Below are 17303 nucleotides of genomic sequence, written 5' to 3'. Positions count from 1 at the left end.
CTAACCATCTTATCTTATTAGATAATCGCATGAATGATTGTTGGTGCCAGACGGGCTGGTTTGAGTATTTCTGTAACTGCTGATCTTCTGATATTTTCACACACAACAGTCTCTAGAATTTACTCCGAATGGTGCCAAAAACAAAAAACATCCAGTGAGTGGCAGTTCTGTGGACGGAAATGCTTTGTTGATGAGAGAGGTCAACAGAGAATGGCCAGACTGGTTTGAATTGACAAAGTCTATGGTAACTCAGATAACCACTCTGTATAATTGTGGTGAGAAGAATATCATCTCAGAATGCTATTTTGAGATGTAGGTTGGCGCTGTTTTGGCGGCACGAGGGGGACCTACACAATATTAGGCAGGTGGTTTTAATGTTGTGGCTGATCGGTGTATATGGCAAAACACCCATTTGTCATGCCATTGTGTCTAGAACTATAAACAAGATGCTTGGTGTTAAAGCAAAGTTTTCACATTCAAGAAGCTCCATTCAAATATCTGCATTTTGAAAAATATTTTTTTCCTTAAGTGCATCAATGATTTGATGTGACACTCCCTGTAATACAAATGTATTATTATGATGTCACAGGGTGTGACCCTCTTTTCCGCATTACTCCTGCAGAATTTCCCTTTAAGTTCATCTGAATTGGGTTGCCTCAGACAGCCTTGAGGAGAGCTTAACAAAAGCCTCTAACAGTGCAGTGTAATTGCCCTGACGTACTGTAGAGCCATGGTTAAATGGAAGGGGGAAATAATTCTTACGTTAGTACCAGTGAGTAAACACCTTTTCTCCGTGCTCAGGTGGAAAAATAGAATTTGAGGCCATGTGGAAATTCTCTACACAGGGAAGTGATTTTTGGCTGGCATTTTAAATCATGAAAACTGGTCAAATATTAAAGTGGAAAATGGCTTTAGTAAAATGTCAGTCCACAAGAGTGACTCAAGTCCATAAATTAAAACTTTGGAAAGACTGCCCTCTTGTGTTCAATCTTAAAAACAACAGAGTGGACTGTCAAAAATCATTAAAGCAATAAGATTCAACAATAGTTGAACCTGGAATATCAACAGCATTTGAGGCATGCTGTTGATTACCCCCGAAAATAATTTAGCCTACTCCATAGTTTGCAAAAACAAACAAATATCAATTTACAGTACTGGACTTACAATTGAAATATGGGGCAAGTCATTAAGTAGGGTTTAAAAGCATAAATGTGAAGATCATATTTTTATTAAAGCGATATTCTGGGTCCAATACAAGTTCAGCTCAATCGACAGCATTTATGGTACAATACTGATTACCACAAAAATGTATCTTTAGAAAAAGCTAAAATCTGGGTTACAGTGAGGCACTTAAAATGGAATAAATGGGGCCAACCTGTAAATGTTAAAATACTCACTGTTTCAAAAGTATAGCCACAAAATGTAACCAATATGGTTTAACATGATTTTGAGATAAAATCACTTGCTAATCTTCTCTTACTAACATTTTGTGTAAATAGCCAATTCTACAACTTTGTTGCCATGATGACGTAAAGCCGTAAACACAAAAACTCTAAAACGACTGTATTAACGACGATTTAAACCACTTTACAGTTTAAATAATACAAACGTTTTAACAGTAGAATTAATGTAAGTGCTTTTATAAAAGTATAAGCTTCAAATTTCTGTGTTTAAACTCTCCAAAAATTGGCCTCATTCACTTCCAAAGTAAGTGCCACACTGTTTTTTTTTTTTTTTTTTTTTTTTTTTAAGAAAAGGAGAAACGAGTACAAATTCATTTTTATGGTAATCAACATTATGCCACAAATGCTGTCGATTGAGATGAACTTGTATGGAACTCGGAATATTAATTTAAACAACTTATGTGCGTTAAAAAATGTCCGTTATTTGACCTGTAAAGTTGTCTAAATCACCACTTTCAGTCTTATTACTTTCTAGTTATAAGTTACTGATGTACTTCCTGTGAACAGAGTTTGCTCCACATAAATAGTACTTTGTTGATAGTTACGTCACTTATGTCACTTTAGGTTATCCTTGTACATATTGTGCAAAAGTTACCCTGTTTAGTGGCTTTACATTTTCTTGAGAGGAACTGAAAGATTGGATATAACTTTCCACTGGTCAAGCGATTCAGTTCTTTAAGTTTTGTGGGCAATTCAATCACACAAGTCTCACCTTAACACATGTACAACGTTAAACCATACATATATAAAATAAAGCCTTGTGGTGATACTTTCAAAACAATGTGCATTTTATTATTTATTCGTATGCAATGCCTTGCCACTTAGACTTAAATTATACTGTATGTGCATTACTGTACACAAACATTTTTTGGTTTGTTTTTACAAATTGAAGGACAAGTTGAATTTTTTTAGTGGCAATTGCCAACACGTGTAATATACAAACATCTTATTTAAGAGTTTATGTTCTATTTAAGGTTAGATGAGGTCATAGCCTTCTTTTTCATTGTTTACAATTATACTCACTTGTTAGATGCGCACTGAACATTGGTCAAGACAGTAAAATTGTTTCTGACACTTCGAAGGCTTGCAAGAACCTTGAAGAAGAGAGAAACAACATAAAACTGTGAGGTAAAACCAAGCACCCATTCATTTCAAATATGCTCCCTGAGAAACATGACACTGGAATAAATACAACATGCAGTGATTACCTGAGCAAAAGGTGTGACTATCAGGTCATCCCCATGCCTGCAACAAGAAGGGAATAAATTAATGTCTTTAGCAGTCTACGCCAAAACAAAATTATATAACTATGTAAATGTCAGGTGTAATTTTTCGCCCATGGAAACATAAATGAGAAGTAGACTCATTGTCAAAGTACATGTCAAATGAGGTTGCCATTCACCACTTCAAAATAAGGACCCTAAATGACACTAGAAATGAGTTACCAAGAACAATCCAGCACATTCCACAGGGTTTAATAGATTTTTGGCTGCTAAGACCCTGGAAAATGCATTCTTATATAATTACAGGTTGTTACTGCCAGAAGGGTTGTTTGAGGAAATCAGGTCTTGATTGAGATATGTCATTGCAAATCTTCCTGCCATGAGCAGTAATGCATAAAATCAACTCCACTTTTACCCTATGGAAACTTCATGGTCCTCAGACAACCAGATGCTATTGGTTCATTCGTGGTGACAGATAAATTGAAGTGGCTTCCTAGTCATTTAGTGCATTAGATAAGATAATTCAATGATTAGATGGTTAAGTAAACATAGAATAGCCCACTAAAATTTTATGACAACCATTTTTAAAAGTACAGCAGCTGTAAAGTAATCTGATTATACTGATCTGTATGTTTACATTTATGTTCTTTGCAGATGCTGGTAACACTCAGGTTCCATTTGTTAACATTAGTTAACATGAACTAACAATAAACTATACTTTTACAGCATTTAATAATCTCGGTTAATGTTCATTTTAACATATAGCAATACATTTTTTAAATCAAAAGTTGTATATGTTAACATTAGTTAATGCACTATGAAATAACATGAACTAACAATGAACAATTTTATTTTTATTAACTAACATTAACATATTTCTTTATCTGTAAATTTATGACCAAATTTAAAATAAAATGTCACCAAAAATTAAGGTATGTATATAATGTGCAACCAATTTCCCTGGGTTCAAAAAGCCAATTATACTCACAGTTCTGAGGCGATAGAAGAATTGCGAGACATTGACTTAGGTGAGAGGTCATAGTCACTGTCTGAGCGGTAGAGGAAGGACTCTCGCCGCTGGTTGTGGCCAGGGAAGTTTGTGTGCAGAACCAGGCCAGAGCCGGGGGAGGCCTGTGGGTCCAAAGGACTACAGCTCGCTGATGGGCCATTTTCCACATCAAAACTGCAATGATACAACAACAAAAATCAAGACATGAAAATTAGGTAAAGGAAAACAGCATTCAGAATTGAATGACTGCATTCATTTGAACATAAACATTATTTTAACAAAAACAGGCAAAATTAGTGCAATAATAAATAAAGTTGCCAGCATGGTGACTAGTACAACATGGTCAATATTTACAATTTGAATCTCTTAGCATGCCAAAGTCACACAACATGTTCACCGCCTTCAGACACCATTGCTATCTGTTTTTGATCACATTTAGTTATCTTCCAAGTAAGTATTTGACCTGTAGGGTGCAATGGGCTAAAGGCACACCTTAAGGAAAATGTGCTTTTTTTCTAGTCACAAAATGTATCAAGGTCGAATTTTTTATTTTATTTTTATTGAATATTGATGGAGCAACATTATTTGTGTGAAAAATAATAATAATGGAACATTGTATTGATTACATTTTTTTTTTAAGTGGTGAGGGAGCATTTTTTCTCATGTTTTTACACACTTGTGGTAAAAGGCCCCTAAAGGGGGTTATAGTGATACTGTGTAGATATAGGAGCAATAGTTATAGTGTGAAATTTGTCAACTAAAGCAAATCATTTATAAATAATTTTGAGATGGCAACATGCTTTTTTGAGTAACAAATTAATATAATACTTATTCATAACAACCACTTCAGAAAGGGGTGCACAAGGGGTGCACAAAAAGGAATTGTTCTTGGTTAGAGAAGCTTCCAGTGCACAAAAAATACAACAACAAGAAATTTTTTTTTAAAAACTGATTAAAAATTAAAAGCAAATAGAATTTAGTATATATAGAAATACACAATAAGACAAAGAAATATATAGTATGTGCAAATACAAATCTGTTATATTCAGTGCAAGGGAATGTAATGCAGAAGAGGTATGATATGTTAAATAATATAATTGAATAGGCTGTGTATTGTATGTAATTATAGTATAGTTTTTAATTGTTCATGAGATGGATAGCCTGGGGGGAAAAAACTGTTCTTGTGCCTGTTGGTTCTGGTGCTCAGTGCTCTGTAGCGTCGGCCAGAAGGCAACAGTTCAAAAAGGTAGTGGGCTGGGTGAGTGGGGTCCAGAGTGATTTTACCAGCCCTTTTCCTCACTCTGAAAGTGTACAATTCTTGAAGGGAGGGCAAGGGGCAACCAATAATCCGCTCAGCATTCCGAACTGTCCTTTGAAGTCTTCTGATGAACGATTTCATAGCTGAACCAAACCAGACAGATATTGAAGTGCAGAGGACAGACTCAATAACTGCTGAGTAGAACTGGATTAGCAGCACCTGTGGCAGGTTGAACTTCCTCAACTGGCAAAGGAAGTACAATCTCTGCTGGGCCTTTTTCACAATGGAGTCAATGTGGGTCTCCCACTTCAGGTCCTGTGAGATGGTAGTGCCCAGGAACCTGAATGACTCCACTGCTGCCACAGTGCTGTTTAGAATGGTGAGCGGGGTCAATGTTGGGGTGTTCCTCCTAAAGCCCAAAATCATCTCCACTGTTTTGAGCGTGTTGAGCTCCAGGTTATAAGGACTGCATTAGTGAGCCAGCCGTTCAACCTCCCTTCTGTATGCAGACTCATCGTCATCTTGGATAAGGCAGATGACATTGGTGTCATCTGCAAACATCAGGAGATTGACAGATGGGTTCTTGGTGGTGCAGTCGTTGGTATACATGGAGAAAAGTAGTGGGGAGAGCACACATCCCTGGGGGGCACCAGTGCTGATTGCAAATGTGCTGGAATTGAATTTACCCAGTTTCACTAGCTGCTGCCTTTCTTTCAGAAAGCTGGTGATCCACTGGCAGACAGACGTGGAAACAGAGAGCTAGGCCAATTCATTCAATAGGAGAGCTGGGGTGATGGTGTTGAAAGCCGAACTGAAGTCCACAAAAAGGATCCTTGCATATGTCCCTGGTCTGTCCAGATGTTGCAGGATATGATGCAATCCCATGTTGACTGCATCATCCACAGACCTGTTTGCTCTATAAGCAAATTGAAGGGGATCTAGAAAGGGTCCAGTGATGTCCTTCAGGTGGGCCAACACTAGTCTCTCAAATGACTTCATGACCACAGATGTCAGAGCGACAGGTCTGTAGTCATTAAGTCCTTTGATTTTGGGTTTCTTTGGGACAGGGATGAAAGTGGAGGGTTTGAAGCAGCAGGGAATTTCACACTGCACCAGGGATCTGTTGAAGATCTGTGTGAAGATGAGGGCCAGCTGGTCAGCACAGGATTTTAAACAAATGGGTGCAACACCGCCTGGGCCCTGTATTTTCCTCGTCTTTTGTCAAACAGCGGGTGTGGGGTGTGAGATTGGGCTTTTAAAATCTACAGTAAAACACATTCATGTCATCAGCCAGTTGTTGGTTCCCTACAGTGTTGGGGGATGGTGTCTTGAAGTTAGTACTGTCTTTATGGCCTCTTCACACTGATGCTGGATTGTTAGCTGAAAACTTGTTTTTCAGCTTCTCAGAGTAGCTTCTTTTAGCCACTTTAATTTCCTTAGTGTGTTTTTGGCCTGATTATACAAGATTTTATCCTCGCTTCTGTACGCATCCTCTTTGGCATGATGAAGCTGTCTGAGTTTTCCTGTAAACCATGGTTTGTTGGGTTTTTTCTCCTCTTTTCTCCCCAATTTGGAAAGCCCAATTGGAATGCAAAAGTCTTCGTGGTGGCGTAGTGACTCGCCTCAATCCGGGTGGCGGAGGACGAATCTCAGTTGCCTCCGTCTGAGACCGTCAATCCGTGCATCTTATCACGTGGCTTGTTGAGCGCATTACTGCGGAGACATAGCACGTGTGGAGGCCCACGCTATTCTCCGCAGCCCCCATGCACAACTCACCACGTGCCCCACAGAGAGCGAGAACCACACATTATAGCGACCACGAGGAGGTTACCCCATGTAGCTCTACCCTCCCTTGCAACTGGACCAATTTGGTTGCTTGTGAGACCTGGCTGAAGTCACTCAGCATGCCCTGGATTCGAACTTGCGACTCCAGGGGTGGTAGAGCTGAGCTACCCAGGCCCCATTGTTTGTCACTGTTGAATGTTAAATAAGTCCTAGTAGGAATGCACATATCCTCACAGAAACTGATATATGATGTTACATATCTGTGAGCTCATCCAGATTGGCATCTGCAGCATTAAAAATCACTCCAATCAGTGCAGTCAAAGCAGGCTTGTAATTCCAGCTCTGCTTCATTGGTCCATCTCTTTACAGTTTTTACTAGATGCTTAGCTGATTTTAGTTTCTGCCTGTAGGTTGGAAGAAGATGAAACAGACAGTGATCACAGAGTCCCAAAGCTGCTCTAGGGACAGAGCGATATGTATACTTTAATGATAGAAGCATCCCAAAGAATAATAAACTTGCATAAACATGAGATTTTTGGGAAGTCTTCTCAAGAATGTAAAAGCATTTGTGCTTGTTTATGTAATTATAACAGTGGTGCAATTTTGTTAACTTGAAAGCTCATTGTTGCAATTTTGCAACAATTTCCTACACAACATGATTTTGATAACAATTAGTTTCCTAAAAACATTTGGTTGGGGATGGGGGTGGGGGGTATGTGTTGGGTCTCTGAGGGTTTAAGAGCGGATTCCTAATTTTTTCCTTACAAAATGTAATTACTATTCTCATAATGTTCTATTCCCTTCCTCAAAACTCAACAGTTCATTCTGTGGAAAACGTTCCACCTTGGTCATCAACAAGATAAAAAGTTTAAAAATTATTTTTATTTTTAAAACACTGGATCGTAATGCTTAATTTACAAATTGAAAACCATGACACAAATAACTTATATTGGCATTATATTCATGTTGTTTAGCCAGAGGGGAACTGGCCCTCAAAGTGAGCCTAGTTTCTCCCAAGGTTATTTTTCTCCAACCAACATCTTATGGAGTTTTGTGTTCCTTGCCATAGTGGCCTTCAGCTTGCTCACAGGGGTTCTAAATATAATTATTATTTAATTATTTAATTTATATACACATTTTACAATCATATTTAATCAAAATACAAAATGATCACTGTAAGACAATATAGATATTACAGTTTCATTTTTTGTTTTTGTTAATGCATGATTTCCTGTAAAGCTGCTTTGAAATTATGTGTGTTTTGAAAAGCGCTATACAAATAAAAATGACTTGACTTGATATAGCTTAATGAAAATTTCAGGAGAAATACATAAGCTGTCCTCTGGAACCAAAGAGCTCTGGAAAGTCACAAATATTCCCAGCACTTGGGGCGGAAGCATGTCTCATCTTTCCAAACCTTCAGGAAACATAGTGGAGATGGTTTCAGCCCACATCAAACAGAACAGAAGCAGGAGAAACGTATTGCGCTCAACTCAAATAAACACTTTGCAAAGAAGCTTGTGTTTGGTTTTCATATATGCTGACTGGGAGGAAGTAGTGCTGTACTTTGAAAACACATCAGAGGTTTGGTTCCCTTCTGATCCTCAAGTGCTTGTCCTGCACTCGAGAAGCTTACATTAAAAACAAATGCACTAAAGTAAACTAAGGAACATGTGGAGCATTCAAAACCTTACAACTTTTTTTTTTTTTGCAGCTGCTGCTCAACATTGACCTTTTACACTCAAAAAAGTCTTTTGAAAAGTCTTTCTGAAAAGGGAAATGTTTAAAGACATGCCGTATATAAATTAAGAAAAATATATTAGTGCTAAAAGAAGTATCACTTTACTATTACTTATTAAAAAGGTTGTCAGTCCCTTACACCTTCCAGTCACTTATGAATAAGGATTTTTTAAATAATTTTAAGAGATTTCACCCATAAAGAGCAATTTCTTGCCAAATAAATATTTAGAGCTGCACATAACTGACAAATGTCCTGTATATGCACTATTTAAACACTTTTCATTTGGTGGATGATAAAATAGGCCAATAAAAATCCTTTAGACTTACAGATTTAAGGAAAGATTCAAGCCATATCTATGGAACAGAAGATTTATAGACTGGGTCAATGTGGGGGCAAAAAATGCCCTCAAAATAATTACTTCTGTTTTTTATTTGTAACATCTGACTTAGTTCTTAATATTTTATTTTAGTCTTAGTAATATGGCATTCAATAGGAATTGATGCTGATTTAATTCTTAGGGTAAATGGTTATAAATTCTCAAACTGTATTAATAATTTGTATCATTTGTATTAATAAATCAATTAAATTGTAGTATTTTTCAAATGTATGAGACAGATTTAAATGGTTAGAAAAAAATGCCCTCTTAAAGGGACACGGGTGAAGAGGACAGAGATGGGCCTGTCATGGGAGATTTATCTACCCCAAAGGTGACATACACAGAACACCTTCATGTGCCTATCTGGATTTAAATGTTTTTCTACATAAACATGCACCATACTAACGGCTTTGACCATTATCATGCATCTTGCACTGCTTTTAAAAGACGCAATGTCAAGTTATAACTCTAAAAAGGATCCCCATTCTGTTTCATTTGGCTGCGCTGTCTTGCTGTTGTGCTGTTTTGAAGGCATCCTGGACAGTTTTTGCACCCATCTGTGCTATGTTTAATTGTTAGTCTTCTGTAAACATGCACTAGATGGACGTCTTTGATCATTTTGATGCATTTCCAGTGATGCGCTCTGTGTTTTAAGAGCGGTACAAGCACAGATTTTAAAAATGCGTTTCATTTTACTGCTGCCACTGACAGGGAGAAACACATGCAGTCCTGTGTTTAAACAAACACAGAAGATTTGAGATGTGAAGACCAGCGTCTCTGCTTTAGCCTGATGAAGTCAGCTAAGGCACCCAACAACACTGTGGATTGTATTACATTTGTGTATTCAGAAAGTTTCAGCATGGATTGTATGTGTTTTCAGCTCATATCAGAGTGGATTGCTTGTGATCCAGTCACAATACGATTCAAGCATTGCAAAGGAACTGTTATTGAAAGATGGGGCAGTTAAAAACATTACTGGACTGCAAAACTGTAAGTAAACAATTTAATTCAGGACATATTCATATGTCATGACTGTTTGATAAATTATGGTGCTGTTTGAGTGAACAGTTTAATATATTCAGATGAAATGTGTTGGATGTGTGTTATATGTTAATCCTGAAATTTAGTTTTATAAATGTTGTGGTCTACTGGAGTTTGTTCATTTTCATCGGATTGCGTTTCAAATATGGCTGTATTTGAAGGGCTGCACGATGTTAGCCAATCATAACAGTGGGTGTTTACACTGAAGTCTTAAAGGGCCAGAGAGCTTAAAACTGAACGTTTCAGACAGAGGGCCAGACACAGGGTGAAAAATGATTATAAATTACTAAATTATGACTGTTTTGGTGCAAAAAAAACGTTACTAACATTATAAGTGGACCTCAGGGAAGATATATTATATATATATATATATATATATATATATATAAAAAAAAAAAGTCATGTCATGACCTCTTTAGGTAAAAAATGCCACTGAAAATTAAATCCAGGGGGCAAATATTGCCACTTAATGTAAAATGTGATAGAGATTTGGGGGTTGGCTCTTTTGACTTAGACCAGTAAGCAACCCCCTAGCAATACCCTAGCAACAACCCAGAAAACCCTATCAACTGCACAGCAATGCTCCAGAAACCACTTACAATACCTTAGAAACTGCAAAGCAACCCCCTGGCAACTGGCCAGAACATCCTAGCATCAAGGTGAGTTTGGCATGGGCAAGCACCACTCATATTTGTTTCTCTGAAATATAAAAATTTCAGTTACTTCGCTGTAAACGTATGCATTCACTTCCTGCACACATACATTAAACACACAGTTTGAGGTGTCAAACACATTTGGAGTTAACATAAACCACAATTAACATTTTCAGCTCTTCCAAAGAAACACACTAACGAAACACATCACATGTTGATAATGCTATTACAATATTTCTCTTGTGGCATTGAGCCCTATGACTCACCCTCTGACCAACAAACATGGGTTCACGTTACTGAGAAGCCTGGCCTGAGCTGGAGGCCTGGCGCCAGATAACAGCACCCAACATTGTGTCAACATCCCTCTATTGTGCCCCTCTTTCCTTTAAGCCTTCCATTCACAACCGTCAACAACTTTATGTGAAAGCCCCACTCACTGATGATGAACTGTCTGACATTACACTGATGTTGGTGTTTGCTATTGCAAGTCAGTTGTCTACATCAATGGGGAAGTCACTCATTTTCTGCATGGTAACAAACAACAGAACTGACACATGCCATGAGAGCATACATGGATTAATTGATGTGATAATTGAAGGATGAAGTTTTGATGCAAATGTGATCTGGATTTGTGGAAACAGAATAATTGTTAATGAAACAATATGTAAAGTCTGTACAACTGCAACATACTGTAAGATACAAAAGTAGAGGCATAAAATTGATTCATATACAGATAATTCAAAACCTTCACCCAATAGTCCACCCAAAAGATGATTTTAAATCTTCCATGGACCACAACAGGTGATGTTAGGCAGAATGCTAGCCTCAGTCACCATTAGCTTTTTTATTGCATTTATTTTTCCATGCAATCAAAGTGAATGGTGACTGAGGCTGTCAGTTCCTAACATTCTGCCTAACATCTCCTTTTAATCTTCAAGGAAGAAAGAAAGCGTATGGGTTTGGAATGACATGACAGTGAAAAGACAACAGAATTTTCATTTTTGTCTGAACTGTAGTGCCATCTTTGATTTTTGACAGGAATGAAAATGAGGCTGTGAGGGATAGTTACCAGGGGCGCCCACAGGATTCTGATCCATGGTACGCAGAAGACAAAAAACAAAAAAACAAAAAAAACAAAAATTGTAATCATTACTCCTATTTGAACCTCAGCATTTATTTGTTTACATTATGCTTTTAGTTCAAATGTTTTATTTTAACTTTAATTGAAATATTTTAATTTAGTCTTAATTTAAAATTTTATGATAAACTTGCATTTAAACCTCTTAAATTGACAGTTCATTTGCACAATAATTTGTATGCACAAGATCTGTCAATTGTCCTGTCATCACAATATACATTACTAACAAAGAAATAGTCTTACATTTCTGATTAAAGTAAGAAACCAATGCCTACCTTACAGTGAAAAGTTCAACCTCCTGTTCCCTGACATGTCAAATTCATTCAGTAGTCACTCTTTTTATTCCAAAGTCTTTGTGAATGTTCATTAGTGCCAAGCCTGTGAGGCACGTCTCCGTCTTGCAGTTCCTCAAGTATGTATGATTTATGTGCACAAAAAATCTCTATATCAGATATTACACTTATTCTGCGGCGTCTTCTAGCAGCATTTAATAAAACAAGGTACTCATAAATTGCTCAATAAAACTTTCCCCGAAGGAAGTCATTTAGCTGATCCATCATGACAAGGCGGACTGCTTCAAGATAACACGATGGATAGATCAAGATATTGGATGGAAACGCACAAGGATTTGTATTTTCCTTAGTCGCATTTTTAGAAACGCGTTTAAAAATGCAAAACGTTTTGATGGAAATTGCTCATTTAAGGTCCTGCCACAGCATCTCAATAGGGTTCAAGTCAGGACTTTGACTAGGCCACACCAAAAGTTTAATTTTGCTTCTTTTGAGCCATTCAGAGGTGGACTTACTCCTGTGCTTTGGATCACTGTCTTGCTGCATAATCCAGTTGCGCTTGAGCTTCAACTCACGGGCTGATGACTGGAAGTTCTCCTATAGGATTATCTGGTAGAGAGAAGAATTCATGCTTCCCTCAATTATTGCAAGTCACCCTGACCCTGAAGCAGCAAAGCATCACCACACCATAACACTACCACCAACATGCTTGACCATAGGTATGATGTTCTTTTTGTGGAATTCTGTGTTTGATTTACGCCAGATGTAACGGACCCCTGTCTTCCAAACAGTTCCACTTTCGACTCATCAGTCCACAGAACATTCTCCCAAAAGGTTTGAGGATCATCAAGGTGTGTTTTGGCAAAATTCAGACAAGCTTTAATGTTCTTCTGGGTTAGCAGTGGTTTTTGCCTCGCCACTCTTCCATGGATGCCATTTTTGGCCAGTGTCTTTCTGATAGTGAAGTCATGAACAATGACCTTTATTGATGCAGGCCTGCAGTTCCTTGGATGTTGTCCTTGGCTCTTTTGTGACTTCCTGGATGAGTTGTCACTGTGTTCATGGAGGAATTCTGGAAGGTCGGCCACTTCTAGGAAGGTTTACTACTGTGCCAAGCTTTCTCCATTTGGAGATAATGGCTCTCACTGTGGTTCTTTGGAGTCCCAGAGCCTCTGAAATAGCTTTGTAACCCTTCCAAGACTGATGTATTTCAATCACCTTTTTCCTCATCATTTCTGGAATTTCTTTCGACCTTGGCATAGTGTGCTACTGGGTGAGACCTTTTAGCAAACTTCATTCTGCTGAAAAATTTATATTTAGGAATTGATTTGATTGCACAGGGCTGGCAGTAATCAGGCCTGGGTGTGTCTAGTCCAGCTAAACCCCATTATGAATGCATTTTCATAGATTTGGGGATTTAGTAACTAAGGGGCAAATACTTTTTCCACACAGGCCCATTGATATCTTTTTTGCTTCAATAAATAACATTATCATTTGAGATGTTTACTCAGATTGCCTTTGTTTTATGTTATATTTTGTTTGAATTTTTGAAACAATTCATTTTCATTGATTTAATTTAGAAATGATGTAACAGGGAATTCATATTGAAATGCTGGTAATGTTTGGGTACACATTGTGCGCACTCTGCGTACAGGCAGGGGCGCCACTGATAGTAAACATCTCTTTAATTACATGTACTGTATAAAGCTTTCAAAAAGCTCGTAGATCACAACTAATTTACCACAACTCGAGTTGTCTTAAGTATTTTGTCTACTGAAATTTCTTGGAAAGATATTTTAAAATTTTTCACTTTAAACAACTGTACAAAAGCTTCCCCCTACACTTTGTAAAGTGCTTTGTGTGTCTAAAAAAGCATTATATAAATGTAATGAATTATTATTATTAACCCATTGAAGAAACTGAACGTCTATCCTTCACAGCCTCATTGTCATTCTCGTCAAAAATCAAAGATGGCGCTGATGTGAATTAGCTTATCAATTGCAAGTGAGAAGTAGACTCTAGGTCAGTGGCTGATAATAGCACTTGGACCAGTAACGTCATTTCCTGTTCCTGACGGCACACTGTACTGTTTGTAGCTTGCTAGCCTGCTTAACATCGCTTATTCTTATTCATTCATCGTTTTATCCTTTGCTATTTTACTGCGTGCTTCGGGTTTTTCCACTTTTCTACCATTTCATCTGTGTGTATTATACCGCGCGCACCCGTTTCTCTCGTTTTTCCGCTTGTCTACACCTCGCATCTCGACTGTGTACATTAATTTTCTCCACTGTGTTTTACACAGATTACTGCATCAGTCTCAAACATCTGCTGATTAGGAACCACATCGATCTCAAACCCTCACCGCTCAAGAACAAACATAACAACAACAACAAAAACAAACAATTGTGGTAAGTCATGGCATACGCTCATGTTATTTCTTCCTGCATTATATGCCACATGTTTACTATAGCTTCTTCCATCAACAGTGAGGGATTCACATGTGATAAATGTAAGGAATTAGTCAGGGTGATGGAGAAGGTTAATGAGCTAGAGACACGCATCCAAACACTAGTGGAGGTCAGTAAGAAAGAGAAGTCGGTAGATACTGTTTCGGATGTGGGTAGAACAGCAAGCAACACACACACACTTTGATTCTGGCTCTAGAGCCCCCGCAGCAGGGCGTTTTGATGACGTCTCGGTGGCATACTCGCTCAGCAAATAAACACCACTTTTCCGTTTCTGTTAGAGTTTCCAATCGATTCTCCCCACACAGTGATGCACCCGCTGAGAATAATGTTGAAACGTGGAAATAGAAACTCCTGCCAACATTGTTAAATGCATTTCGGGGGCTCGGGCATCTGACATCAGATCAAATTTACAAGTGCTGGCTAATGCTAAAAATAAAATAAAATAAAATAAGTTGAAAAAAATAAAATAAAAATTGAAGATAAGCATCATATAAATATAGGGCTACTAAACATTAGATCTCTTTCCACTACAGCACTAATTGTAAATTAAATTATCGCAGATCATAGTTTGGATGCACTCTGTTTGACTGAAACCTGGCTTAAACTGGATGAATATATTAGTTTAAATGAATCTACTCCCTCAGGTTACTGTTATAAATATGAGCTTCGTCTGAAGGGTCGAGGAGGAGGTGTTGCTACAATTTACAGTGAAGTTTGTGGTGTTACTCAGAGGACAGGATATACTGTAAGTTTAAGTCTTTTGAACTAATAATGCTTAATATGACACCGTCAGATACAAATAAAAAAATCTGTTGTCTTTTCCCCCTGCTACAGTATATAGATCACCCGGCCTTATTCTGGCTTCCTTGGTTAATTTTGGTGAAATTTTCTATCTGATCTAGTAGTTAATGTAGATAGAGCTTTAATTGTTGGTGACTTCAACATTCACATAGATAATGAAAATGACACATTGGGATTAGCATTTATTGATATTCTCAACTCTCTTGGAGTCATACAAAATGTGACAGGACCAACTCATCACCATAATCATATGCTAGACTTAATTCTGTCATATGGATTTGAGGTTTATACTGTAGAAATTCTACCGCAGAGCGATGACATCCAGATCATTACCTCGTCTCTTGTTTGTTGTGATCAGCTATGTCACTCAATCTACACCACGCTATTGTTCAGGTAGAACTATTCTTTCAACCACTAAAGATAGCTTCACTAATAATCTTCCAGAATTGTCTCGAAGAACTTGATAAAATAACCAAAAATATAAATACAGTCATCTCTAGCACTCTTGATAAAAAGCCTCGCGCCGTGATTCAATGATCACACTCAATGCTCTCAAGAGAGCAGCTCGAAAAATGGAGCACAAGTGGAAGAATACAAAATTAGAGGTATTTCGCTGTGCATGGAAGGATAGTGTCTGTAGCTATAGACAAGTACTAAAATCTGCCAGGTCAGCATATATTAGCAAACTCATAGAAAATAACCACAACAATCCTAGGTGTTTATTCAGTACTGTGGCTAAATTGGTAAGGAATAAAACATCGACTGAACTAAATATTCCGTCTCAGCACAACAGTAATGACTTCATGCATTTCTTTACTGATGAAATTGAAATAATCAGAAATAAAATTGGAACTATGCAATCAACTGTCACAGCACCTCAGAAAACAGTGTCTCATAATTTTGCTCACGAGCAACTTCAATCCTTCAATGTCATAGTTCATGAAGAGCTAACAAAACGTATCAAAATCAAAAGCCACAACGTCTATGTTAGATCCAATACCAACTAAGCTCTTAACACTCAGGGGTCGACGGACGCGCCGGTGCATCCTGCTGGATTTTTTCCTCATAACAGCGGAAACAATTTAAAATAATCTGTCATTTTTGGGCATACAGATAAGTGTAAGACATCATTAGAGACTATAAAGTGTCTACTTTTATTTGGGTACACTCACAATAACAACAAAACCTTGTGCTTTTGTAAAATAAAGAAAATAAACAGGGCGCACATTCAGCCGTCTCTGTCTCCGCGAGCATCTTTCTGAAACACGTCACAAAAATGAACTGAAACTCCACGAATACTTTTCACACAAACATGACACATATGTCTAAAGAAAGCTTAAAATGTCTACTTTTAAATAAAACAATTCAAATTTAAAACAAATATTCTCCTGCAATGTAATCTGTATGAAACAAAGCAATGTACAGTTTCTGCTGGCTCAGCTAATTGTCGCTAATGTGACCAATTTCAGATGAGTAAGTCTTTACTTACATATTAGTTGACAAGCTATTTTATATAAACATGGACATATTTTACTAGTGTTTATGCTGCCTCATTATCATAAACGAAGCTTGTGCTTGCAAATATCTGTTCGGGTGTAAATGTGTAAAATGTGCTGTAAATATGCCCATATTAGAAAACCAGCATATTAGAATGATTTCTGAAGGACCATGTGACACTGAAAATTCAGCTTTGATCACAGGAATAAATTGCATTTTACAATATATTCAAATAGAAAAGTTATTTTAAATTGTAAAAATATTTCACAATATCACTGTTTTTGCTGTATTTTGGATCAAATAAGTACAGCCTTGGTGATCTAAAACTTTTAAACAGTAGTGTAGGTCTAAAGTTTTTAAGTCTTTATGTAAAGAAAATGTATAGTCAGATTACTTCTTTTAACTTAAACTTGATTTTGTGAATAAGCTACAAACAATACATTCAATCATTAAGTCTCCTCACATTCATTCTCTCTCAGCGGAGGAGTCTTTGTCTCCTCAGGTGTGAATCACATCAATATTCATGATCATCCACGCCTCCTCGCATATGGCCTTTCTAA

General features: G+C 37.4%; 1 protein-coding gene across 3 annotated transcripts in view; it reads right to left on the bottom strand.

Moving 5' to 3' along the window:
* The window catches only part of pde4ba (phosphodiesterase 4B, cAMP-specific a), a 293954-nt gene that overhangs the window by 61829 nt on the left and 214822 nt on the right, over positions 1–17303 (bottom strand). For all 3 annotated transcript variants that reach the window (XM_051707188.1, XM_051707189.1, XM_051707191.1), the window contains 3 exons: positions 3675–3869; positions 2672–2708; positions 2487–2557 (listed from right to left, as the gene is read on the bottom strand). In XM_051707188.1, coding sequence (XP_051563148.1) covers positions 2487–2557; positions 2672–2708; positions 3675–3869 — 303 coding nt within the window. The remainder of the gene's footprint in view (positions 1–2486; positions 2558–2671; positions 2709–3674; positions 3870–17303) is intronic.

Source organism: Myxocyprinus asiaticus, chromosome 9, assembly GCF_019703515.2.
Source record: "Myxocyprinus asiaticus isolate MX2 ecotype Aquarium Trade chromosome 9, UBuf_Myxa_2, whole genome shotgun sequence".
Taxonomy (NCBI): domain Eukaryota; kingdom Metazoa; phylum Chordata; class Actinopteri; order Cypriniformes; family Catostomidae; genus Myxocyprinus; species Myxocyprinus asiaticus.
Note: the sequence above shows the minus strand (reverse complement) of the source record. Positions and strands in the feature narration are given on the sequence as shown.